General features: G+C 50.3%; 2 protein-coding genes across 3 annotated transcripts; one reads left to right on the top strand and one right to left on the bottom strand.

Annotated features, from left to right (window-relative positions):
- Positions 1-2,129: 2,129 nt before the first annotated feature.
- On the bottom strand, positions 2,130-14,393 carry FHL3 (four and a half LIM domains 3). Of its 2 annotated transcripts, XM_032301701.1 has the most exons (7): positions 14,309-14,393; positions 14,010-14,121; positions 4,739-4,912; positions 4,479-4,653; positions 3,350-3,519; positions 3,067-3,253; positions 2,130-2,934 (listed from the first exon to the last, which is right to left on the bottom strand). In XM_032301701.1, the coding sequence occupies exons 3-7, from the start codon at positions 4,892-4,894 to the stop codon at positions 2,780-2,782; spliced, it is 843 nt and encodes a 280-aa protein (XP_032157592.1). In that variant the 5' UTR covers positions 4,895-4,912; positions 14,010-14,121; positions 14,309-14,393; the 3' UTR covers positions 2,130-2,779. The 2 variants fall into 2 exon arrangements, with proteins under 2 accessions (XP_032157592.1, XP_032157591.1); XM_032301700.1 differs by lacking the exons at positions 14,010-14,121; positions 14,309-14,393 and adding an exon at positions 9,562-9,735.
- Positions 14,394-14,634: 241 nt separating this feature from the next.
- On the top strand, positions 14,635-23,984 carry UTP11 (UTP11 small subunit processome component). The gene is made up of 8 exons (XM_032302755.1): positions 14,635-14,796; positions 17,942-18,003; positions 19,430-19,532; positions 19,912-20,025; positions 20,520-20,613; positions 20,704-20,834; positions 22,847-22,957; positions 23,662-23,984. Exons 1-8 carry the CDS (start codon positions 14,734-14,736, stop codon positions 23,743-23,745), a joined length of 762 nt encoding a protein of 253 aa, XP_032158646.1. The 5' UTR covers positions 14,635-14,733; the 3' UTR covers positions 23,746-23,984.
- The last annotated feature ends 2,696 nt before the right edge of the window (positions 23,985-26,680 follow it).

The following is a 26,680-nucleotide window of genomic DNA, read 5'->3' as shown; positions in this document are numbered from 1 at the left end:
AGCTGCTTAGCCGTCTGAGCCACCCACCCCACTTTCGCATTTTAAAAAATAAACTTAAAACTCAAAATGAAAATATGTATGTACGTAAGCATGCTTAACAAAAAAGAACCAGGAGGCTGTAATATATCAAGGAATTATTAGTGATTTACCTATTCTCTTTACTTTTTGTAAGTCTCCAATTTTTCTAAAATAGGAATGCGTTGCTTTTTGTTTTTTAAAGTTTGAAAAATAACACAGGATGATAATGACTCTTGTCTTGCCGGCTCCCCTGGCAAAATTCACCAGAGGTGCCCCACCCCTCCCCAAAGAGGTGGGAAATCTCTATTTAAGACTGAAGACAATCTGTGTGTGTGTGTGTGTTGGGTAGGGTTTGAAATCTACCATATTTCATCAAATATGAGATGCCATCAAATGTTAACTCCACCATTATTTTATGTTCCACCAAGAAAGAAAAAATTGTTAAACTATGTCACATCTTCTACTATACAGTGCATCTGGGTTTCCAAGATGTTAAATCTGAAAAATGTTTCTCTTGAAATCAACGACACCGTAACTGTGTATCTTTTCCTCTTAGGGGGGTGGACCACTTAAGCAAAAGCATTCACCTTCTTTCCCTTAAAGCCTTCTCCTTTGCCTTGAGCCAGTCACCAAGTCGTGTTTTTTCCACCCCGATGCCTCTTTACCTCTCTCCTCCACCAGTGCACCAGCTTCCAACAGAGCCTGCTCATCTTACCCCTGCTATCCATTATTCATGCTGTAGCCAGAGTGATCATGTATGCCCCTGCTTAAACATTTCCACTGGCTGCTTTACCCGTAGGGTGAGGTCTGTTTCACTTGGCATTAAATTTTTTGCGACCTGGCCTCTGCCTGCCATTTTAGTCTCTCGGCACTTCCTCCGAATGAAATTATTTGCTGCTGCCCGAAGCACCATATGTTTTTTCAGCTCGCCCTTTCTTTGCACCAGCTGTTTTCTATGCTCGGACGACTCTTCTTCAACAAGTATTTATTGAACACGTAGTAAGTACCAGGAGCTGAGAACAGTAGTGCGAGCAAGGCAGGCGCGAGCCCAGTTCTCGAAGAAGCCGATGGGAGAGACAAAAATGTAAACATGTGATTATTAATTATAAGCACGCGTGGTGGGTATTTGTAAAGGTTTGTTGAACATGTCAACCACAGCCCCAGAAAGTTTAGGATTCGAATCCGCCCGGGAGGCAGTCTGAAAGGAATCTACCTGTGACTACCTAGGTGACTTTGTGGAACTGCCGAGTGGAGTCTCTACCTCTGTGAAGTGGAAAAATGCGCGCCCCGCAGGATTTCTGGGAGGATTTAGTGTGAGATACAGATGATCACGCGGGTCAGCTGGACCCGTGGGCCCCTCCGTGGCGCCGGTTCCCACCCCAGGAGGCGGCGAGCGGGACCAGGAGCTCCCTAAGCCGCGCGCCCGGCGAGGGCGCACCAGTGTGCCTCCGACTGTCCGGGGCCGAGGGCGGGGCAGGGGCCGCCGGCGTCGGACGCCGGCAGAGGGGAGCAGCGCTCCGCCCCATCTCCCCACTTTGGGGGACAGCCCCCCTCTCTCATTCCCGCCTCCGCCCCTGAATCACGGGGGGGCGGGGCCGTGACCCATTCATGCCGGGAATCGGATCCAGATGTTCCCGCGGCGCGTGCAGCTGCATCCTTGCCTTTTTTGGCAAAAAACGTGCGGCCGCGAGCGGTTCCCGGGCCGCCTCCGCTAATCCTCGGGAAGAGGGGGAAGGCGGTTGGGGGTCTGGGTCCAGACTGGGAATCCGCACGGGGTGCTCTGCGGGATTTGGGAAGGGCTGCTAAAAGAGGGGGGCGGTTTGTACTGCAGCGGGGAACCCACCGCCAACTCCACTCGAGTCCACTTCCCCCAAGCCCCTCCCACCCCCACCCGGAGGAAAAAGCCCTTCGCCAGCACTGGGGAGGCTGGTTAAGCCTGAGAGGGACAGTAGCAGCGTCGGGGATCCCAGTTCTCCGGAGATTTCCCACCCCGTGGCCCAGCAGCTTCCTCCTCTGCCCTGCACGGAGGAGGTCTGGAAGAGCCTGAGTCTCCTGGTCTGCGAGGAAACCCCCCACCCCACCACCCGCGGACAAACACAGAGAGGCCTTCGCTTCCTCACACTGCTTTATTGCAGAATCTGGAAGAGGGGGGAATGAACCAATTCCACCCCTCTGCCCATCTCTGGGCAAAACGGAGCGCAAACAAAATGAGAAAACACTCGACAGACACGGACTGGGCAAAACCCTGTGCTCTAGGATCCCCTTAAACAGTGAACCCCTGATTTGCTGCCTAGAGAGCCCCAGCCCTGGGGATACGGTGGGATTGGGGGTGGGGAGGATCAAGCCTGAGAAGAGTCCACTTCTGAGGGCTTCTCAGGCACCCATAGAAGACCTAAAGTCTCTGGAAAGAAGTCTAGATTGAAGGGGGCCTGGGTCCCAGAGTCCAGGTTTGGAGGGTTGGATAGAGAGCCCTGATCTGGGGAGAGGTCTTGGTCTGGGCACCAGACTGTGGGGAAAGGGCTGAATCCTGAAGTCCAGGCTGGCGAAAGGGATTTGAACCATGGAGGCTCCATAAAGGTCCAGGTTTGGGGGCCCTGGGTCAGGGAGTACCGGTATGGGGGTGTTGGAGTGGGGAAGCTAAATCCTGGAGCCCAGGAGGAGCCCTGATTTGAGGAGGGGCTGGGTCCCAAAGATGGTATGGAAAAGGAGCCTTAGTCCTTGGAGCTCTGGTTTGGGAGGCCCTGGGCCCCGGAGTCCTGGCTCAGGGCCCTGCCTGGCTGCAACCCTGGCACAGCACTTGGTCTCCATCCGGCACAAAGCCTTGGCCCACCAGGGAGGTGGAGCAGCGGGCGCAGGAGAAGCAGCTGTGGTGCCAGTGGCGGTCTTCAAAGGACACATACTTGCCTCCGCCGAGTCCTGGAGGGAGGCTGGAGGTTAGCTCTGAGGATCCAGAGCATAGTCCTGTCCCTCAGACTCCCCCCATTCCAGATCCCGATCCCGTTCCCTTGCTTGCACCCTACCCGCCATGCTCGTTGACCCATGTCGCACCTGTGATGGGGCTTTTGCAGCTGCTGCACTTGGGTGCAAAGAGTTCTCCAAAACAGGCCACGCAGTAGGGATCATCATCCCGGGAGGTGAACTGCTGCCCTGCCAGGGGCGTCTGGCATCCCGTGCAGACCAGGCATTCTCGATGCCAGGGCTGGTCACGGTAGGTCACGCCGCCTTGCGTCAGCGTCTGTGGGGGCAGCACCGGTCAGCAGTGGGGAGCGGTGATCCCCACCCTGGGACAGAGCCTCGCTCACTCCCCACCCCCGACCAGCCCTGCCCCCACCTTGCTGCAGCGAGCACAGCGAGGGGCAAACTTGTTCTCATAGCAGGGGACGCAGTAGTGAGCACCCTTGTCCGGCACGAAGGAACGGGAGCCGAGAGGCTGTTCACAGCCGCTGCACAGGAAGCAATGCTCGTGCCATGTCTGGCCTCCATATTCCAGCTTCCGGGACCCTGTGGGGAACAGGGGTCCCTCTCAGAGGCTGGGTCCCAAGCTCCTGAGGGCTGCCCTCTGCTGCCCCCGAGAAGAGACCCCGCTGTTCCCAAAGCCTAAGCTGGGTGGCATCCACACACACGCATCAGGACCCTCACCACCTGTATGGCACCCACGACCCGCTCCTCCCCAAGACGACACATGCTAGGCCCCCAGAATCTAGACGCGAGGGTCTGGCATGTGTGAAGTCCCCACATGTGCTAGATAGGACCACGTCAGCATCCACCAGGCCTCCATGTCACAGGCACGATGACTCAGCACATGCTAAGCCCTTACACACCATACACGATAGCTTTAGCACACCTGCAAAGACCCAGGTGCACTACGCCAGCGAGTCTCTGCCCCTACTGGATTCTAATGCCGGGCACCCGGATTCAGTACATGCGAAGCCTTGGTATCTACTAATCATGTCATTGTCCACATGTCCTCAGCCCTCACCTATCTACGAGGAATCAAGGTCACCATACATGTTAGGCCCTGTTTACCCATCTCTACCAAGCCCTGATGCGCCCAGCAGGATGGTCTCACTGAACTCCTCGCTCCTAGTGTACTAAATACGCAGGTATGTTTCAAGCTTGTCAGTCTGCCCATGCATGGTAAGCCCACAGGTTTGTACCAGGTCTGGCACATGTTAAACCTTTACGAACATTCCAAGCATGTGGGTTCCTGCACATGCTAAGCGCTCATGTGTATCCCTGGGCATGCCAGTCCCTGGGCACGCTCATCTCCCACGAGTGTACAGGCAGGACTGGTCCTGTACGTGCTCAATTTCCAAAAAGATGCCATGCGTGCAGGTCTTTGTCATACTAAGCCTCCCGGGATGCACCGTACACGTGCCTGTCCCTTGGCCATGCACGGAGCCTGCGCAGAGGCCTGGCATCAGGGCGGCAGGTGCATGGCGGGGCCTCCAGGGACGTACCGGGCATGACGGTCTCCCCGCAGGCGGAGCACTGTGACGAGAAGGCGCTGCAGTAGCAATCATTGCAGAGCAGCTCGTTGTCCTGGCAGGTGAAGGGCTCGTCGGCCAGGGAGCGCTTACATCGGCAGCAGCGGAAGCAGCCCTCATGGAAGTGGCGGTCTTCATAGAACAGCTCCTGCAGGGAGCATGGCAGGGGCCTGGCACCCGTGCCCCTCTGCCAGCCTCCACCCACTCCTTGCCCAGTCTGGTCCAGTCCTTACCCTGGAGTCGTGCCCGATAAGCTGCTGGCACTCGGCACAGGTGTTGGCAAAGGTGCTGTCATAGCAGGGCACACAGTAGGGGCCATCGTCCGTCTGGATGTATTTGCGGCCATACAGGCTCTCACTGCATTTTGCACAGTCAAAGGCCTCGCTCATGGTGGCTGTGAGTGAGCCCTGCCAGGTGCCAAAGGTGGGGCATGGGTCACCCAGTCGGGCTGTGGCTTAGCCCCTTGCCAAAGCCCTTTGTGTTAAAAACAACAACTACAACAACAACAAGCCCAAGAGACCAGGCCCAAGAAATGTGGGGTCCAAACAGCAGATGATGAAGATGGGGGTGCTTCTGGAAAGCCAGTTGTGCATGTTTACTTCTGTATTTAACGGCGTGTGAGGCGGGGGAGAAGGGGTCAGGAAAAAATCAGGAAGCAGAAGTTGTTTTCTTATCTGAGCCTTGGCAGATCTGGGGGGAGGGGGCTTTTCCTGGGTCAGTGACTCATTTCCTGCCCCAGCCTGAGTTTAGCTTCTACTGTCCCTACTGTCCCCAAAGGGACAGGAGCAGGGGCAGAGAGTCACCCCACTCTCTATGGCCAGTGAAGAGTACTCCCGCCCTCTTCTGACTCCCAGGAAGGGGCCTTAGGGATATGGAAAAAGGAACCTCCACTCGGAGCTCCCGGAGTGAGGAGCTTAGGGCTATGAATGGGCTGTGCCCGCCCTCTCCCGGTCCAGGAGCCAGTGGAATGTTAGAGGGATATTGGGCCATGAATGGTGGAGGTGGAAGTCACCTCGGGCCTCCTTCCGTCCGGGAGAATCAGCCCAAGCAAGGACTTCAGAGGCTCAGGCTAGGTTTAAGCAGGAAGGAAATCCTGTAAGCTGGACACAGCCAAGCTTCCCCAGCTGGACCCTCTGCCCTCACCCCCATGCAGCCCCGGCTGGGTCTCTTGGTCACACCAGCCTGGGCAGCCTTGGCCTGCACATCTGCAGCAGCTGTGGCAGAAGGATGGCGAGATGTCGGGTTTGGCCGGCAACAGGGGCAAGAAAAAGGAAGTGAGATGCCTGGGGAGGGAGGGGGAACTGAAGACAGGGATTACGCAGCATGCCCCGCCATCTCCAGCCAGGCATCCCTCCTGGCAGATCTTTCCAGTCCCCTGGGTCATTATTTCCCTCCCCCTGCCTCTGGGAGAAACAGCGTCTCCCCAGCTTTTCTGGTTTCTGAGGGTTTGGGGTAGGGGAAGTAGAGGGTGAGGGAATGGGAGCCACAGAAGACATTTTCTCCCCAATCAGGCCCCCTCTTGGGTGGGGAGTCAGGCAAGGGGGAGCCCTCAGAGCTGCTGCTGCAGAACCCAGCCCCCACCAAACCTCAGACACTTTCCATTTTCTCAGGAACAAAGCATGTTTGCGGGATGAGGTCATCCACACAGCTGCCTCTGGAACAGGAGCATAGGGAGTGGGGGGGGCAGGGAAGTGGGGTTCCCAGTCCCTTCTGCTGCCCCTGACTCCAGTCTCTAGCCCCAGGTTCAGAGCTCCCCGCCCCCAGCGTCCTCCGTCATGAAGCCTGCTTTCTAAGGGCTGGGATCCCTGGCTGGGTGGAGAGGAACCACCAGGATTCATGGGAAGGGGATGTTCTCACAGCTGCAGAGGAGCCTGGAGAGGACAAAGGAACCCACCAACCCACTACCCCCCCCCCCCCCCCCCGCCACCACTAACTGGCAGTCCCCAGAGCCTGCCCAGGCTCAAGCTGAAGGAAAAGTGCTCCTTTTCTCGGCCACCCCCAGTGGGAAATTCTGGCCAAGAAGCATTGCTCTGGCTTGGAGTTCAGATTCCAGGTGCCAGCAAACGCCCAAGCCTGGAGGGCCTGGCTCTTGAAGGGATGTTCTGTGAACTCAAAGCTGCCCTTCTGTACAATGTGTGTGTTGGGAGGGAATACAAAGTTCATACCCCAGGCCAGGCCGTGAGGCCTCCAGGGGCTGGGATCTTCAGAGAGCAGATTCTGGAGGAGAGCTATGCTGTACAGTAGAGGGTAGCCCTCTTTCTTGGTCCACTCCCCACCAGTCAGGCTGGGTTTCCTCTGGCCCAGCATCTGAGGGTTGCCTGGGCTGTCAGCCACTGGGCAGCAGGGGGCAACACAGGTGGAGCGTGTGGCTGTGATCTGTCCGGGAGTGACCCGAGTCTTTTCCTTCCTTCCTGGCGTGGCCCACAGCAGCCATCACCTTCCCGGGCCCAGGCTAGCCCTGGGGCCACACCCTGGGAGGCAGTCACCACTCTGAAACAGGGGCACCCCAAATAGGGTATGGGCATGGCTTCTGTTTCCTTCCCAGAATCCCCCAGGCTCTTAGTCTGTCCAGCTGGATGCTAATGAGGACAGAGTGAAGGGCACAATCAAGGCCCACCTGTCCCTGCCCATCCCCCTCCCTCACCATCTCCCTCCTACTTTCCCTGGCAGGGCTAGGGGACTGAAGACAGCCAGTCTTATATTCCTTCATGGCTAGTGGGGTATGGGGGGGGGTCCAAGGGGAGACTGCTCAGTCTGCCAGATGGTTCTCAGTCCCTGCTTCCACCAACACACACACACCCCTACACCTGACCCAGACACACACACATCTGACACATCCTGGTGAACCTTTCAGAGCTCAGAACGGCTGGATAAATGGCTGAGGCATGTGGCTTACAGAGGCTCAAATGTGGCATGTGGATCTGAATCCTGACTTCTTCGCTTACTAGCTAGGTGATCTTGGGCAAGTCACTTAAGGTCCCTGGGCCTGTTTCCTTATCTAAGCTTACCTCCTACTCCTGCGGTTGCTGTCAGGCTGAAATGTTGGTGCTTGGAAAGCACCTGGCAGAAAGTGAGTAGTCAGTAAAATGGTAGCTGTTGGTGTTTTTATTATTAGCCCCTCACACACCAGGGGTCAGAGAAGTTTCTGAGCCAGGCCTGGGTCAGGGAGCTGGCCTGGGTTTTGACCTGGAAGTTCTCAAGGTAGACCCACGGATAGAACAAAGAGCCCCCCGCTGCCCCGGCCCTGTTCTGCTGGGAGAAGTAAAGATGCCCTGGACGTGGCCAGGGAGCTCAATGGGACCAGCCTGACCCCAGAGAGACCCGTCACCCGGGTACACAGGTATAAGTACCTGCACAATGTCCTGCTTTGCACGAAGTGCCATCCTATCCACCATTTCACCATATCTCACAGAAGACAGGCAGGATAGGGGATCATTCCCATCTTACAGTTGAGCATAGAAACCAGGGACAAGCCAGGCCCAAGGTCACTCAGGTCTCAGAAAGGCCTGCTTTCCAGCCTGGAGCCCTTTCCTGTTTTTCTCCCTAAAATTGCTGCAGTGGCAGTAAAGAGGGTGGTCAACACTTAAGAGCAGGGGTATGGGAGATACGGGGTGACATCACCAGCACAGGAACCTCACTCTTCTCCCCCAGCTGCCAACCCTGCTGTTGGAAGACACCCAGAAGCCTTTCCAACTACCCATGCCAACCGCTCAACTCCTTTGCCCCCCTCCACCATGCACTGTCCAGGAGGACCCTGGCCAGGTCCCACAGCTGTGAGTTAGGATCAGAACAGACCCCTCCCCCAGCTCCCATGAACTGACAGGAGATTTAAGGGGAGAAACCTAATTCCCCCCACCCCCTCACCTCCTGCTATCAGGCACCAACCCCAAACTTTTCCTTCTCTCCTCTCCTCCCCCCATGGGGCCTAGGAGTCAAAGGAGTTTAGGGGAAGGGGGGTGGGAAGCAGGATCCAGCAGCTGCCTTGGGGACAGCAGAGGAACAGTTCATTCACCCTGAGTCCCCCAGGGCTGAAGCAGCCCGTCCAAGATGTGAGTTTAAAAATAAGTTGGGCTGTCTTGGTATATGCCTGGGTCTCCTTTTTGATCTCAGTCTGTCTCAGGTCCTCTGCCTCACAGGGGTCTGGCTGGCCCAGAGTTTCTGTTTCCCCACATTGTTGCTTCCCAGTCTTTCAGGCCAGAGTCTTTACAGGTCTGTCTGGGAAGCTGTCAATGCGCCCCCATCAAAGCCAGCTCTGCCCCACTCAGCCAGTCAGTTCCTCTGCACACTTGAGCGGTCTTTCTGTTTTGCGTTTATCTCTCTGGCTGGTTAGCTCCCAATGCCCCCGCACACCCCCGCGGGTTTCTACCCCTGGACACCCAAATCTTGGTACCTGAGTCTCTCTAAGGGGTTCCTACCCCTTCTCTCACTTAGCACCTCTGTTACTGAGTGTCTCTGTCTCCAGTTTCTGGAGGGTTCTCTAGGCCTCACAGAGGCTAATCTATCACGAGGCTAACGAATCTTAGGCTTCAGCGCCCCTCACTTGCCAAAGACCCTGCAAAGCCCCGGGAAGGTCGCTACAACGTGTCCACGGGGGGCAATGCACGCTTCTCCTTCAAGATGCTCCGCTCCACAAAACCTGGGTCGGTCCCTTTGCCTCGGGTCTGCCTCTCGGTGACTCTACCGCCAAGCCTCTGTCCTTTCCTCGGGTATCCCTGCAGCCTCCTGTCTAAGCCTGACTCTCCTGTCCCAGTCTCGGTCGCGCTCCACCCGGCTTTCTGGGAGCCTCAGTTTTTCGAACCCTCCCGGTGGCTCGCTTCACTCTGGCTTCTCCGTTTCAAACTTGGCCCCCTCCCCCGCCCAAGTCTCGGAGCAGCCCCCGCCCCGCTTGGAGTCCAGGATCAGTGCGATCCGGGAGGCACCCTCCGGGGCTCAGCGCCCCCGCGCCGCCCGCTCCCAGCGCGCTCCGGGTCATCTCGGCCGGACCCGGGTCGGGAGCAGGGGGCGGCGGCTGGGGCAGGGAGCGGGGATTCGGAGCCGGGTTCGGCGGGGAGCTCACCTCGAAGCGGGCGGCGGCGGAGGGGAAGCCGGGCCGCGCGTCCCTCGCCGGCTCGTACCTGCGGGCCGGGCAGGGCTGGGGCAGAGCAAGCCGCCCGCGAGGCTGCCGGCTGCACACGGACTGTGTGGGCGAGTGGGAGCATTGCCCCAACCCCTCCCCGAGGAAGTGCGCGCGGGGCCCGCCCCGCCCGGACCCCGCCCCCTGGCCGCCCCTGGCCGCGGGGTGGGGACCCCGCCCCGGCCCCGCATCCCAGAGGCTGGGGGCCAGACCCCGCCCACATCTCCTTTTTGCGCTGGAGCCCGCTCCAGGTCCCCTCGGCTGGCCCAGTTTAACCTGGCTCTCCCAACCTTCCCGGGTGGCCAGGACCCCGCCCCCGTCCTCTCTTCGCTTTCGCCTTACTCTCCCCCTGCCTTCCCCTCTGTCACCGGCAGCCAGCGGGAGACTGCTCTACTCCATCTCAAGGAAGGGGTACAGTACCCAGCAGACCAAACCAAGGTCCATTAGGGGACCAAGAGTCCCTGCCTCTTCGTGAGTGCGCCCCTCCCCCCGCTTCCAGCTTACCCCCCACCCCCACCCCGGGGGTCACACCTAGACCGAGTTTGTAAGAGTACTTAATCGAGCCTGGGAGAGGGGGTGGTTTTGATTCTGCTGTCAGGGCCCTACCAGTGGGAACCAAGGTGTTCTCTGGCAACAAGCAGTGAAGAGAAGACCCCCTAACCCCGGAGAGGACCTTGACCTTCAAAGCGCTTGATTTCAGGGCTCTGAGTGGCAAAAACAGAAGTAACCAACTCCTCACCTCCAGCCGCGTCCTGGGACAGAGAAGTTTGGCCTTGGTTTCCACAGTGCCCAGGAATAGTTTTGACCTTTGAAGCCCAGGGGAGACCCTAATCCTTGGCCTCATGGTTTTTGGATTTCTCAGGGAGGGGTGTGAAGCGTGTGCTCAGATGGGGCACTGCAGGGTTGGTGGAGGGAAGTGGAGGGAACCCCTCCTCCCCCACCTCTACAGTTTCCAATCCTCTGGCTTCCTCCCTGTGCCTGGGAGGGAGGACTGGCGCCTGCCAGGGACACAAGGCCCCTCCAGGTCCTTGAGGCCAACTCCCCTGGGATCCTCAGGCTTGTCACTAGGCATAAATAGCCTCGATGTAGAAGGGTGGGGGAGGGAGGAGGAGGCTCTGCTGTGCTGTTTGCAAAACAAGAGACAACAAACCAACCCTAGAAATAACCTCAGCATCTAGAGTGGAGATTCAGGTGCCCACAGAGGATCTCCCATCCCCCAGGCTGGATCCAGCCAAGTTCTCAGAGCAGAGACTCATTCCCATCCAGGCTGGAGCTCCTCAATTCCTTCCACTCCCATCTCTGAATCATATGCTTGCCTTCCTGGATCCCAAGTCACCCTTGAGGCCAGGTTTCCTTCCAAAATCAAACTAATTGCTTTACTATTGTTCCTGATACCTGGACTGTAAGTGCCATGAGGGCAGGGACTAGGTCCTTCTTGTTCACTACCCCATTCCCAGTACTTACTCTGAAGTCGGCACATAATAAATATCTGATGAATGAATGAATGAATGAATGAATGGCACTGCTTCAGTTTGCACTCCTCTCTACCTCAGTTTGGACCACACGTACCTGCTAACCAGAGTCCAGGGAGTAAGCAGCCCGCCCACGGGTGGGCCTTTTCTCTGGGCTTTGTCTTGAAGGTGTAGGTGACTCCTAGACCTGGGGAGGGCAGGGAAGATTGCCTGGTTGGAGTAGATGACAAGGCAGGGTCTGATCTGGGGTAAGGAGAGGGCAAAGATGAGCCGCTTTCAGAGAGGGAGGGCTTAAGACTGAGTAAGGAAGGTGACGGATCAAAGATAGAGTTGGAGTCTCTGGTGTTTCCTCACGGCTTGAACCTCTGCTGAACAGCCTTAATAAGAGTTGGCATGTCCTGAGTTCTTTGCACCAGTCCCTCCCTGCCTAAACACTTTGCATATATATATATATATATATATATAAAAAGATACACTTTAAACTATATATATTTAGGGGCACCTGGGTGGCTCAGTGGGTTAAAGCCTCTGCCTTCGGCTCAGGTCATGATCTCAGGTTCCTGGGATCAAGCCCCAGTCGAGTCGGGCTCTCCGCTCAGCAGGGAGTCTGCTTCCCTGCTCTCTCTCTGCCTGCCTCTCTGCCTACTTGTGATCTCTGTATGTCAAATAAATAAATAAAATCTTAAAAATATATATATATATTTAAAAGATTTTAAATAAATATCTATATTTTTTGGCAGAGAGAGATACAGTGAGAGAGGGAAGGAACACAAGTAGGGGGAGTGGGAGAGGGAGAAGCAGGCCTCCTGCTGAGTAAGGAGCCTGACACGGGGCTCCATCCCAGGACCCTGACACGGGGCTCCATCCCAGGACCCTGGATCATGACCTGAGCTGAAGGAAGATGCTCAAAGACTGAGCCACCCAGGCGCCCCAGCACTTGGCATACATTAATGTACTTGATTATCCCACAACTGTATGAAATGTGTATTCTTATCCCCATTTTAAGGTTGAGAAAATGGAGGTACAGAGAGAATATGTAACCTGCCAAAGGCAACACAGCTAATAATGGCAAAGGCTGGATTCAAATCCACACAATCAAATGTCAGAGCTCCTTATGCTATAAAGGGCTTAACCGGCAGGCCCTGCAGCCTCTTTTGTCACTCAACCTCTTTATGCTTCAGTTTGCTCATCCCTTAAGAGTGCTTGACTCCCTGTCTCCCAGCATTCTCATGAGTATTAGAGGTGAGTACACAGTAGGTATTGAGTATGTGGGACTCACTCGGCCCAACACATTCCCTTTCATGGTCCAGTGTTAAGGTTCTGCTGCTTGGATTGGGAGTCAGGAGGCCAGAGAAAATTAGATTTTTGGCTTGGGCCAGCCTGGGGGAGGGACACTGGTAGAGGGCAGGGGCTATGTGTCCTTTCCCCTCCCCATTTCTAGCTCTCCAGTGGGCTCACATTTCCCTTGGCCCAGGAGGACTACGTGCCCCAGGGAGGTCTAGGGATCAGCCACATGGACTCCCTGTTCCCATTTCCCATCAGTCCTCCCCCCCTTCTCTAGGGAACAGGTGTGTCTGAGCTGGGGCTGGAAGAAGAGCCTGATTGCTGGATGACTAGCCTTGGGTGAGTGGGATCTGGCAATCCCTTCGCCCCTCAGGAAGCCCCCCCCCCCACACTCTTCCTTATCTCATGCTGGAGGAGGTCTCACTCCGGGTCTTCTGGCTGTTCCCTCACCTTGGAAGCATTTTTTAAAGAGGAGCCCCTGAGTGACAACTGACAGGCCTCTCTTGGTTTCCTGTGGGTGCTGAATCACTCCCCGATGCTTGTGATCACAAGCCCTTCTTTCCCCAGTGAGAAAACTTCCTTCCTTCTCTGGGCATATTGCCCACTCTTACCCACTGGGCTGCCTGGAGCCCCCGCCTGGCCTCATGGCTTAGCAGACACCCTTTTAGATTGCCCAGAAACACTATTCTCATGAACCCAAGCCTCGCAATACTCTGTGGGTGTAGAGGGTGAAGTGAGTGACTTCTAAAGAGTATGCAGGGTTGGGGGTGGGTGGGGCGGGAGAATTAACCTGTTAAATGCCCTCTACAAGCAAGGCACCATGCTAAGTGTTAGTCATTGCCTCCTTTGGTTCTCACAAAAGCGTATGAATTGGTTATGTTATTATTTCTGTCTGATAGGATAGGAGGCGGGGCTCAGAGAATTTGACCACGTGCCCTAAATCCAAGCTGATAGCGGTGGCTGTGCGATTCAAACCCAAGGCTGATTCCTGGGTCCCTTAACGGAGCTGGGGCTGGAATGGTGGATCAGATCACGAAGGGCCTTGTCTTTCAACAGTTAAGTCACAAATGCGGTGCAAGTTTGCTAAAGTCTATGACCTGAGTTGGGCAAAAGGCTCAGACTGAGAGGCAGGAAAAAACTTTTCACATGGCAGATCTCAGCTACTTTCAGCTTTGTCATGCCCACCCGTCTGCTGGACTGGCACCTCCGTAGACTGAGGAGAGGATTTCCTCGGAGAGCCTCAGTGGGAGGCGTGAGCTCTGTCACGACAAATGGGTGCAATTGCTGAACTCACTGAGGGTTAGCTTCATGTGATAGAAAAGAAAACCAAACACCTCTGAAGTGCCCTACGGTGCCCAACCCTCTCTCTAGCCTTACTGGTAGCTTTAGTAACAACAACAACAACCATTGCTCCAATTGATTGTGAACTCGTTCAAGGGGTGAACACAGCATTAAGCACTTTAAACGTATTAGTTCTTTTAATCCTTACAACAATTCCGTGGACATACTATTATTACTATCATTTTACAGATGGGGAGATCGAGGTTCATTGAAGCTAATTTTGCCTTGGCTGGTGGCAGTTAGGATCAGAACACACCTCTGTGGTTTTTGGTCCTAATCGTTACATTGTACCACCTCTGAAACTCATTCTGTCAGCCAGCCATTCCTTCAGGGTGTGAGGGACTCAAAGGTTTTAACTACCGCCGGGAGAGAACTCCTGCATTCAGCTGTGAGCCTCTCGACCGTCCTGTGAAGCAAGCAGAACACGCTATTATTATCCTTGTTTTATGGACGAGAAAAATGATGCTCATTAAAATCAAAGACCTGTCAAAAGTCACACAGCTGGTAAGTGGCAGAGCCAAACATGGCTTTAAGTTCTCCTGTCTATAGGGTGCGCTTTCCCGCACAGGATAAAAAATTCACACGACTCGTACCTTGTCACGCACGGCATAAATCGGGTAATTGGAGCGGAGCGGTAGGTGACTGCGCATGCGCACACCCAAGCCCTGCTCAGCCCGAGGGCAGTGCCAGCCACGTGTTCCCAGGAGCCAACGCGGAGCCGAGCGCGAAAACGAGATCTCGGTACACGTGCACAAGTTCTGGCGAATGAGAACAGACTCTTGCAGAGTCACGGGACTAGACCCAGGAAACTACACTTCCCAGAAGCAGCTTGGAGCTGGACGCCCCCGCTGGAGGACGTAGTTCCGGAAAAGCAGGCGCCGGATAGGCTGCGGATAGGACGTGGGCTGTTCTAGGCAGCTGGCGCCCCGGCCTATTTCCGGTAGGATCGGCGGACGCGGCCGCCGAGGGTTTGCGGGGAAGGCGTTGTCTACTCGAGTTTTTCCAGGCGTGAGCAGACATGGCGGCGGCTTTTCGGAAGGCGGCTAAATCCCGGCAGCGGGAACACCGAGAGCGAAGCCAGGTAGGACTGCACAGGCCCCACGAGTGCTGGCCCGTGGCCTCATGTGCTACCCTCGCCTCCTCCCTCTTTCCACTTGCGGGCCCCGGTCCCTTCCCAACGTCAAGGGGGCACGTAAATAAACTCAAATGTATGCTGAAGACGCGGGCGTGCCTGGGGCGGAGCCTCGCGACTTGGCGAGGTCCGGGGTCGTCGTTCTCGCTCTAGGGGGAGCATTGGCTGTCTTGCGAGTTTTCAGGGAGGGAGTTGGGTGAGACACTGTATAAAGCGCTTGACTGGGGGAAAGGTGAGGTCAGAGCGCACACGGGCTGGAACTGGAATCCCATCTGTGGGCCCTGCCCGCTGCATAGGGGGTCTGTGACCCAAGAGGTTGGTGATGATAATGTTTTTATCACCGTTTGGCGTGGGCATTGTGCAAAGTCCATGAAGCTCCGCCACGTACGTTTTTGCTTATGTCTCACACTGTAACGTTGATGTTTTCTGTCCCCATTATACAGATGAGGAAGCTGAGGTCCAGGGAGCTGAAGTGACTTGCCTAGTGACAAACACCAAATTCAAGTGGATAAACAGTTGTAGGACTTTGGAGGGTGTGTCTGTGTTGAGAAGGTTGAGTAGAAATTCGTTTAGTATATGAAGAATCAGTGTATTCAGTCTACTTTGCTTAGAAATCACATCGTAACCAATCCAGAAGGGCCCTTAGGGATATCTGGTCCAGCTTCATTTGGCAGTTGGGGAAGAGGGAGAAGGGCTCATGCAAGGTTGTGTTTCTGACTGATGGGATGGAACTAAGGCCTCTTGACTGCAGTTCAGTCTTCCTGCTTGATAGCATTTATCAGACATTTATTGTGCACTTGCTATGTGCTCAGTGGTGTCCTGGGAGCAGTAGTGTAATTTGTTTGCCACCCTGTCTGAACCTATTCGTGGACTTGTGTAAAACTAATGATAGAAAATGTTTGTTGTGTGCCAGAGCCAGAAAAAGTGCAGAATGCTTTACTGTCATTATCTCATTTAACTCTCACACCATGTGGAAGTAGGTATTACTATTTTCTCACATATGGAGATGGGGAAGCTAAGGCTCAGATAGGTTAACTTGCCCAAAGACATACAGTGCGTACTGACAAGCAGCAAAGCCAGGAATCAGGCCCCATGTTTTGAATCCAGAGGCCACTAAAAGATGAATTAAGAGGCACCTTTATAAGAGATGACACGTGAAGAATGCCAAATGAGGAATTTGAAAGCAAAGAGTAGAGATGATGAGGGAAATCATCACGATGGAACTTGCTGGACTTGAAAGGCAACGATAATAGCATTTTGAGCACTTACTGTATGCTAGGTACAGCCCAACAGCTATACAGGTTCATGTTCTTTAAATCTGCAGCATGTCTGTGAGGTGGATATTATCCTCATTTTCCAGATGAGAACTCTGATGCTTAAAGAGATTGAATAGTGTGTCTAAAGTCACAGTTGTAAGTAGTTGATTTGGATTAACAGAGAAGACCGGGCTTCTTTGGCTGGCCATAAGCATGACATGGTCATGTCTGAGTAGGAATAGAGGGACTTTGTGGGAGAGATGAAGAGAAGGCCATGCTGGCGAGGTGGGTAAGCATGTTGACAAGAGAGCTCCATGTTTGGGTCAATTTAGACTTTATTCTCTAGATCCTTTACTGAGATGCTGGTGTTTTGTATTGGAGGGGATAGGTGTACTTAGAGGAGCTATTAATGACGCAATGCCAGGTCTCCTGTAACACAGATCCCTTTGAATTAGTGTTTTTGTATTTTTTGGATAGATACCTAGTAGTGTGATTCCTGGATCATAGAGTAGTTCTATTTTTAACTTTTTGAGGAAGCTGCATACTGTTTTCCATAGTGGCTGCACCAGTTTGCATTCCCAACACCAGTGTAAGAAGGTTTCTTTTTCTCCATGTCCTCACCAGCACCTGTTCTTGTGTTCTGTTTGTTACTATTATTTCTTTTTAGTGTTGGTGTTATTTTAATTACTGAGTTATTTATTATTCATTTCAAGGATAAGAGACGTGACTAAAGATCTCATCTAAATTATTGGAGAAGTTTAAACAGAGAGAGGTATTATGTACTTCTTCAAAAGTTGAGATTATTCAGAGCAGAAGATGCAGTCTTCGTGTGGTGAGGAAGAGCACAGACTGTGGCCCCATATGGAACGGGTTCCAGTTCTAGTTTTGCCAGTTATTCTGTGTTCTTGGGCAAGCCTCATTCCCCTTTTGGAAAATTGGGATAACAGTTGTGTGTTTTATCTACTTCTCTTGTTTGTTGTGGGGATTAAATGAGATTGTAACAAGCATAGCAGATTGTTTTGTAACAGAGTTGGTGTCTAATAACTGTGGCCTGTTATCGTGTGGGCAGAAACAGCTAGCACAGACACTGACATGTATTAATTGCTCAACAAATAGCTTGTAGAAAGATGGTGCCAAGATACAGTCCTTCCATACTATCCAAGTTCTGTGTAAGAAAAAGTATTTTGTGTCACACTTGGCTTTTTCTCTCATATTCCTTACCAAAGATATAATAGTAACATACTGGGTACCTGCTTTGTGCCAGGCCATGTGCAGACACTCCCACTCATATAGGCTCATTTAATCCTCATGATAATCATGAGAAGCAGGTACTGTTACTCTCATTTTATGATTAGGAACCAGCAGCTCAGAGAAGTTAAGTGACTTGCCCAAGGTCACAGGTTGTTAAGAGGTAAAGCTTAGATTTGAACCTCATTCTCCAAACTAAATTTAGTGCCCTTGCCACAGTTGCCTCCCTGTTATTATGTTTTCCCTTCATAGTATTTTATAAACCCTTGGATTAAGTCTGTAGTAATTTTAGTACAGCTGGCAACTACTTGCTTAGTGCCGAGTCATTGTTGCCTCTCTCTCTGTCCTTAATAGGCCAGGAAGCCTACTATGGCAGTGCTTGTGACCTCTCTGGCGGCTGTATGGTACCTCTCATCCTTGGGCAGAGCCCAGTTGGGGGAGGGGAGGGAACAGGGTAGCAAGTTGGCTCCAAGGACATGGATTTACTGAGCACTCCAGAGACTCTTGTTCCTGTCAGGTGTCATGTTGATTTCAGTATGTTTTTGCTGAGGAAACTAAGAGTTTTTTTTTTTTTTTCTTTTGTCTTCTAGCCTGGCTTTCGAAAACATCTGGGCCTGTTGGAGAAAAAGAAAGATTACAAACTTCGTGCAGAGTGAGTTCAGTTTTCTGGTGGGGGCGCTGCCGAGAAAGCTGACAGCTTCCCTGCACTGCAGCTGAATTGTTCAAGTGTCTGACGGGATAATTTCTTGCCATTGACAAAATGGCCAAAACTCTGGCAACCTGTTACATACTTGTCTGTGACCCTAACCTTTTCTCTTTGTTGGGCAGCGCATAATTTATTTAACTGTAGTTGCATTGTGAAATTTTTTTTTCTTTTTTCTTTTTTAAATTATGTTGCTCTAGATAGTTTTCTCAGATTGGCTTTGATTTGCTCCTGCCTTGGTGTGTGAGCCAAAAGCTGAATCTTTTTTTTCCCTCTCCCTTTTCTTGAAATGCGAGATATAATCTAAAATTCCAGTCATTGAGTCTCTTACATCACTGCGTGTGTGGTGTGGAATGAAGAGATGTGAAAGATGGATTCATAAGACTGAGCGTGGGTGATAATGAACTCTGAAAACATTTTATAAAACAATTACCCCCATTCTTTTCCTTTAGCACTTTATTTGCAGAATACTTTATAATTGTTTGTTAACCATGCTTGTCAGCTGAGGTCCTTTTGTGCTCCTGGTACAGATGGTGATGGATTAAGTGGATTGCTCTGCGTCCCAGAGTTTTTAAGGCTAATAATGATAACTGAATGCTATTACTGCACCAGGCAGTGTTTTAGAAGACTTGCAATTTTTATACTTACGCATTCCTCCCAGTAACCTTCTGGGAGGCTATTACTATCATACCCATTTTATAGATTAAATTGAGATACGGATTGGTTAACTAATTTACCCACATTACTTAGCCAGAAGTGGTAGAGTCCAGATTTTCATCCTAATAGTCTGGCTCCAGAGTCCATGATTCTAGTCCATATGCTGTATTGCACTGTGGAGTTTCTGAATCTTATTTGGTCACTTGGTGCCCAAGTTTGCTTTAGAACCCTGTCTAGGGGTACCTGGGTGGCTCAGTGGGTTGGGCCTCTGCCTTTGGCTCGGGTCATGGTCTTGGGGTCCTGGGATTGAAGTCTGCATCAGGCTCTCTGCTCATCGGGGAGCCTGCTTCCCCCCTCCCTCTGCCTGCGTCTCTGCCTACTTGTGATCTCTCTTTCTCTCTCTCTCTGTCAAATAAATAAAATCTTGGGAAAAAAAGAGAACCCTGTCTAATGAGCTCTGATGTGTGCTTTGTTTGGTGTTTCCCTGTGAGGAGGTAAACGGCACTAAAATACGTGAGATGTTAATCTCAGGGGAGTTTTGGGATAGGAGAGGAGCCTACACAGACAGTAGCTCAACATCAATGACTGTGGAGTCTGGATCAAATCTAGTCATTGCTTTGGCTTTTTTGGGTTTCATTTTAAGTAAACTTTCGATGCTTCTAAAGTTTGCTCATTGTGAGTTTGTTGTTTTTGTTGTGAACCTCATTTAACCTTTTAGTGACTACCGAAAAAAACAGGAATACCTCAGAGCTCTCCGGAAGAAGGCTCTTGAAAAAAATCCAGATGAATTCTACTACAAAATGACTCGGGTTAAACTCCAGGTGGGTGCCTAATGTATTCCGAGCTCCACCTCATTAAAGAAAATAAGGATGGGAGAAGAGATGGAGAGGAAGGATCCTTGGCCTTTACTTAGCCCTTCTCTAGTTAGTCCAGGTGTTCTTGGTCCCTGTCCAAGGCAAATTGCCCCTTCATGGACAGCATGCATTTCTGCTCCGGAATCTGAGTTGTTTTATGTCTGGAGCTGTTCTTAGAGTGGATGACAAGGTGCTAAATTGAACACGCATCTTGGGCTTTGTGTACTGGACCGCTGTTGCATATGGTATTCAACCGAATACCATAGCTCATAGTCATGAGCTATGTTAATGACTTATTCATGATTTTAATCTAATAGGCAATGTATGTTTTAAATTTGGATTTTAGGATGGAGTTCACGTTATTAAGGAGACTAAGGAGGAAGTAACTCCAGAACAACTGAAACTGATGAGAACCCAGGATGTCAAATATATAGAAATGAAAAGGGTTGCGGAAGCTAAGGTAATAATTGAAACCCGTTGTTCTGGTGTATTTTTGTTATTGAAGAAAAATAAAAATTCACTGGTATCAAATTGTAAGTTGATTTCTTCTGGCATTTACAGATTAAAAGTGCTTCTTGATGCTTGTAGTGATTTAGAAGTATAGTCAATATGGTGGAGTGAAAAGCGTTCATGTTTGGAAATGAGACTTATTTAGGTTTGAATTCTGGCTTTGCCATTTATTAGCCCCATGATTATGGACAAATTAACTTTTTTGAGAGATTGATGCCTTATTTCTATCTCATGGGAATGTTAAGTGAGTTTTGTGGAATGTGTAGCCCAGTACCTGACATATGGTTGGCGCTTGGTAAATTTTAGTTACCTTTTCCTTTAAAAAAATGAGGCACATTTTTTGGTGGCCCGTGATAATGATGTGAAATGGTTTAAACTTGTGCACGTTCATTTCTGATACCCTGGTGAACCCAATGTAAGATGGGATCATGTTCTGTATTCTAGAAAATTGAAAGACTAAAATCAGAGCTCCATCTGCTGGATTTCCAGGGGAAGCAGCAGAATAAGCATGTGTTTTTTTTTGACACCAAAAAGGAAGGTATGAAATATATGAGGGTTTCTGGGATTTCTAGCGTGTTGGTCTGTGTTTGGCATTACAGGGTGCCTTAAGAATTGTCTTGACTTTCAGTTGAGCAGTTTGATGTTGCCACTCACCTGCGAACAGCCCCGGAACTTGTTGACAGAGTCTTTAACAGACCAACACTAGAGACTTTGCAGAAGGAGAAAGTGAAGGGGGTTACCCAGCAGACTCGACTGAAGGTAATTTCCTCTGTTGTTTTTTGAGTTTGAGCTTAGGAGCATCTGGGATTGGTTGGTTGGTTGGTTTTTGTCACTGCATTGGGGATGGGAGTGGAGGAGGGTTCCTTGGGGTTTTGTTTTTGGTTTTGGGTCCTTGGTTTTTAAGATTGGGGAACTTTTGACTTAATGGTCAGTAGTTTAGGGTCTGGCTTTTAGATTTGCATTTGAATCCCACCTCTCACTCTGGGCTTTGTGCTTTTAAGGCTTGTGACTGATGCAGAGAGAGGAGGGGACACTGAAGATTAAGGGATGGGTATATTCTGATACCGCACCTTTAGCACCAAACATATGTCTCAGAAAGTCTTTATGTATTATGCATTTGTAACCAAAGTTTTTGTTTTGTTTTGTTTTGTTTAAGATTTATTTATTTGACAGACAGAGATCAGAAATAGGCAGAGAGGCAGGCAGAGAGAGAGAGGAGGAAGCAGGCTCCCTGCAGAGCAGAGAGCCCGATGTGGGGCTCAATCCCAGGACCCTGGGATCATGACCTGAGCCGAAGGCAGAGGCTTTAACCCACTGAGCACCCAGGCGCCCTGTAACCAAAGTTTTGTATTGACTTTTCCTTATGGTGCCTTCCATCTCTGGAACTGGATTTGTGCAGAAGACATGCTTTTTTCTCAAAGCCTTCTGGAGTTGAACTCTCACTTCTGACTGATTCATTTAAAAAAATGCTGTCAATGTGTTTCAAGCAGACAGCTGTTCTGTTTTGATTTGAATCATTTACACCGCATCAGCTTTGCTTCCAATGTTTAATTTCACAGCAGTTTCTCTAGCTCAGAGGCAGCTAAACTTGCTGTAGTAGTATAAATACCCCTAATTAGTTTGACTATATTGGGTAATCCCATAAATTTGACAGTCTGTGTAATAAAGTGAAAACAAAAGCTGTCTGAAACCACTGCTGTGAGACTGTGCTAGAATTGGTGAATTGTTTAAATCTGAAGCCCAGTCATAGTCCCCTCTTGAAGATAACACTTCCAGCTGAGGAGCCGGCTGACTAGTGTTCTCGTGATAACCCTGTTTGTCAATTAGTTGTATTTTCAATTAGCTGTGTCACTAACACTTCTCAAGTGTTGTGGTAGTCCCTAAAGAGATTAGTGCTCCAAACAGAACAAACAGTTCACCAACACGCCTTTTGAGAAGTTGGGAAGGTTTGGATCTTGCCATTTTTGTCGAGTGGTATTGTTTCTTTCGGTGGTTCTGTTGAGAGCAAAAATATGTTCATTAAGTCTGCTGGTGGGTGATTGCAAGGGAATTTTTAACCTGTAACTTGGAGGGGTGGACAGTCAGTGGGTGGGCTTCAGGAAGTCTGTGAACACTCTTTCCACTCTGATACTTTGTGTAAATGGGTATATATGTTTGCACAGATTTGTACCAACACACGTACATGCTTATTTCAAGAAAGAATGAAAAAAAAAGAATCCAAAGCTTTCATGAGTTTCTCAGGGGCTTATAATTCCCCCAAATTGAAGGACCCCTGGCCTTTGAAGGGGATTCAGCAGGGAGTGTTCTTGGGTCAGCTCTCACCAGAAAAGTCCCTCTCTCTGAGTTCTGTGGTTCTCAGACATCAGCACACTGGCCAGTGGCCTTTCTGTCCTCTGTTCACATTGTGTAGGGTTTCCAGGTCTGGCTCATTCCTGTATTGCCTTAGGTAACCGGGACGCTCACATAGAGGTTGAACAGCTTAGTGTAGTAGTGGAAAGATTCCTGGGATCTCTGAGACTCTCGGGACAGTCCTGACTCTGTTCCAGGTGAACCACGTGTCCCTGGGCAAGTCTCCAGGGTTCTGCTTAGCTCTAGAATGTGGTGTTCCTAAAATGGACAATTTTATAGTCCCTTGTTATGTTGATTTCTGAGTGAGAAGGGAGTTGATGAAACCATTTATGCGTTGGGACTTAAGTGGATTAAAAAGCAGGTTTTTTATTTATTTATATCTTGTTCATTTTATTGAAAATGTGTGTGTGTTTTTTTCGCAGCGGATAGCTAAAGAAAGACAAAAGCAGTATAACTGCCTGACACAGCGGATTGAACGTGAGAAGAAATTGTTTGTTATTGCACAGAAAATTCAAACACGAAAAGATCTTCTGGTGAGGAGAGAGAGCCTGAGGCCTTCCTCCCCCCCCCTTCCTCTTGTAAAGGTCTTAACTGAAACTGGATTTCAGCTGTGTGTAAATCAACCCCAGTGAAAATGTCTGCTCCTCAGGGGCAGTGGTTTGAGCCAGTGTCTGTTACTCTGACAGTGTTGAAATGTTCCTTGATTAAGAAGGGTAATAAGGGGCTTATTAGTCAGTGCTCTGGAACAGCCAAGGGTAGGATCAGGTAGCACATGAACTTTATAGCTTGTGAGCAGCTACGTGTAACATTTAAACAGGTTAACAAAACAGTGCGTGTCACTCACTGGTGTTTAAAAATAGACAACATTGTGTAGTTAAAGAGCACAAGTAAGGATTATGCGGTGTCCCGTTCATATTCGTACCGTTCCTTTAAATGTCAGATCCTTCAGATCTGCCTTTCTCAGCTAGGGTTCTGTGAGAATATGCCCTACAAAAAAATTAATTTGAGTACCACTCCTCTCAGTTTTTCCAAGAACTTCTACACACTGGTAGCATTCTAGGTCCCTGGGGGAGAAAAGGATTGATTGTGTTTGGGGATACTTTGGGGTGGTGGGCTTCTTCTCTTCTGTACTTTGAGAAGGACTGAACTAGGGCCTCTCTAATGGTAGTTTATTAACCTAATTGTTTTTCAAAACCCTCTCCTGATGTTTACTGGTAACTTTTTTACTCTTTTGTAGGATAAAACTCAGAAGGTGAAGGTGAAGAAACAAACCGTGAACTCTCCAGCTATTTACAAATTCCAAAGTCGTCGAAAACGTTGAAGTGGTATAGATAAGCTTTGTCATTCCACATGGAAAATAATTGTTTTTTTCCTAACTTCACATTCCATTAGTCTGAATGACATGGTTTTTCCTGTTTGTAACTTTAATTTATTACAGATCTGGCATTTGATATCTTTCTGCGAACAACATTTAAACGCTTTCCTTTGTCTTACTTTTTTTGGGGTATGAAATCATGCCCCAATATATCTTTATATACCTATGTATTTTCTTTTTTTTTTTTTAAAGATTTTATTCGTTTATTTGAGAGACAGAAATCACAAGTAGGCAGGAGAGGCAGGCAGAGAGAGGAGGAAGCAGGCTCCCCGCTGAGCAGAGAGCCCCATGCGGGGCTTGATCCCAGAACCCTGGGATCATGACCTGAGCCGAAGGCAGAGGCTTGAACCCACTGAGCCACCCAGGCGCCCCCCTATGTATTTTCTTCATGCTGACCGTTCTGTAATCTCATTATGACAAATTTTGGAAAAAAATGAATTCCTCTCTAACCCCAGTACTTACTGAAGAACACCAAATAGTTATTAGTGCTAGGAGCTAGGGCATTGGAAGTGAACAATATTGTGAATGTTCTGCTTTATTTTCTCCCTTCTGTAAAGGCATGTACTGTTTTTTGTTTTGTTTTGTTTTTTTTTTTGCTTTATTTTTGTGTTCTGTAAGTATAATTATAGCAAACAGTTTTATACCTTTTTTTACTTAAATTAGCCCTTCCATTTTGTTACATCACTAAATTTTTAAAAAATAATATATGTTCGTAGTAAAAATTAAAATAAATATTTTTATTATTTATTTGCATGTCCTATCCGGTGGATAGACCAATTTTACCCTCCTTCCTTCTGTGTTTATTGGCTGTTCAGGTGGCTTCATAAATTAGCCAAGGAGGAATTTTTTTTTTCTCTTATACTTTATAGCTACAGATAGAAACCTTGGAACTAGGAAGCCACAGTGGCACCTCCTTATTGATGAAGCTCAGTCAAACAGACAGGGCCTTCTGTTCCTGCCCTCTGCATTTCTGGCCAACTCATGATTCCAAGGCTATAAATGGCTTGGTTCAGGCCTTTGCCCTGGCGATAGGGACTCCAGGGCATGTGTAGCAGCTTTCTTCCCAGAGTCTCACCCCTCCCTGCCCATGGAGGGGAGGTAGGCTGAGGCTGTCAAGACAGGGCTGAGCATGCTTAAAGCAAAGGTGGGAGGAGCAGGGTTCTGGGAGGCTTGCTTACACCTCACCCCCTGGAGGAGGAACAGCTGTGCCTGGATTTTAAAGAGTCAAAAAAAAAAAAAAAAGAAAAAGAAAAAAATCGTCGTTAAAACAGTATGTTCTTATGACTGCTAGGCTCCTGTACAAAGTATAAAATGAAAGCCTGTTTCCTCAGGGTGTACCCAGTGGGATTTAGATCTGGGATCCCTGGAAAAGAGGAAGAGGGCTGGGGAATAGAAGCTAGCAGCTTTTGCCTTAAGGAAGGAAGTGCTTCCCAGTCTGTGTGTTTCCCTCTTGGGGGGTGGTGAGCTAAGTACATGTTGATGGTCTTACAACATGAAGGGTCTGGGGGACTGAGTTCTGAGCCAGGGAAGGGATTTATCCCATGGGTGTTGGACAGAGGGGTGGGCAGACTAAGCAGAAATCTGTTCTTGACACAGAACAGCTTGGTACTGCTGCTCTGTCACTTGTCCCTGCTGGGTAGGAGGTAAGGAGTATACCTGATTCCTTTTTGTTGGAGTTTACATTACACAAAGGTACTTGACACACAGGATGCAGCTCAGACCTCATAAAGGTGCATGCACATCTGTGTACCCTCTGGTACACGAACATGCCTCCTGTCCACAGGTGACACACGGGGTCCTCACATGTTGCATAGGAACACAATGATACCTGAAGAGGTATGTGCACAGGCCGGTTGGAGTACTGCAAGTGCCAGGTTGGAGGCAGAGAACTGTGAGGGGATAAAACTGGGTGTCCTGAACTGCTGTTCTATTGAGGTCTGTCTCTGAGGCCCTAGGAGAGAGTGGCTTTCCCTTGTGACTAACCCAAGACATGCTCCAGCCTCATGTGTCCTAAAAACAGGCCAGGACTTCATGCTTTGGTGCTCAGCGGGGCTTCAGATTCCTGGCTGCTTGGGAAGGGGAAAGACTATTGTTTCCTTAGGATCCACCCCTCCAGGCCCAGCGGCTGTTTTGGGCTCTTGGTGGAGCCTGCTATGGCTAGGCCAAGGGGAATGAACGTGGGCAGCCTACGGAGGTGGAAAGCATTTCTCTGAGTCAGAACTTGTGTGGTTCAGGTCTCTTGTACAAATGAGGTCTCCAGAGTGTCAGCTACGTTAGCTGCTGTGGGACACCCGGGTCTCCCCAGTAGAGAACCCAGCTGTCCTGCCTTAGTCCCACTCTGTTGCCACTTCTTAGAGCCCTTGTGACTTAAGCAGGAGAGTGTCAGGCCCTAGCTTTATTCTTGGATTTTATCTTTTTTTAACTCTGGAGGGAACTGATTATCGGCAACAGGGTAGGAAAAGGCCCAGTAGGTGGAGCTGCTGCCCCTTTGCTGGGGTTATTTGTCTGGGTGCTGGTGTCTACCCTCTTAGCACTCTTGGCTTCTGTTGGAAGCATCCTGTGCTCCATTGGTGCTCAGTGCCTGTTTATTGGATTTAATGCCATGGGGGAGAGCTCTTGGCAAAAAAGATATTCTCCACGCTTGCTCCACCACTTTGAGATTAGTGTGGCCCCAAGACAAGGCCTGGGCAGGAAAGGGCTTTCCCCTCATTTCTAGTGAGGCCTATGGAGGAGGCTTATCGTTGAGTCCCACATTGAGGGTGGTTTCAACGGGAAATGGTAGGGGTCTCCCCATGTGCAGTTGTGAGGGTTTGTGTCTGGCTCTCCCCCCTGCTGGCTGTGGGGCAGTGAACAATTGGAACTGCACGTCCTCCAGCAGGGA

This window comes from Mustela erminea, chromosome 10 (assembly GCF_009829155.1).
Source record: "Mustela erminea isolate mMusErm1 chromosome 10, mMusErm1.Pri, whole genome shotgun sequence".
NCBI lineage: Eukaryota > Metazoa > Chordata > Mammalia > Carnivora > Mustelidae > Mustela > Mustela erminea.
The sequence above is the reverse complement of the archived record's forward strand: the minus strand, read 5'-3'. Positions and strand labels throughout refer to the sequence as shown.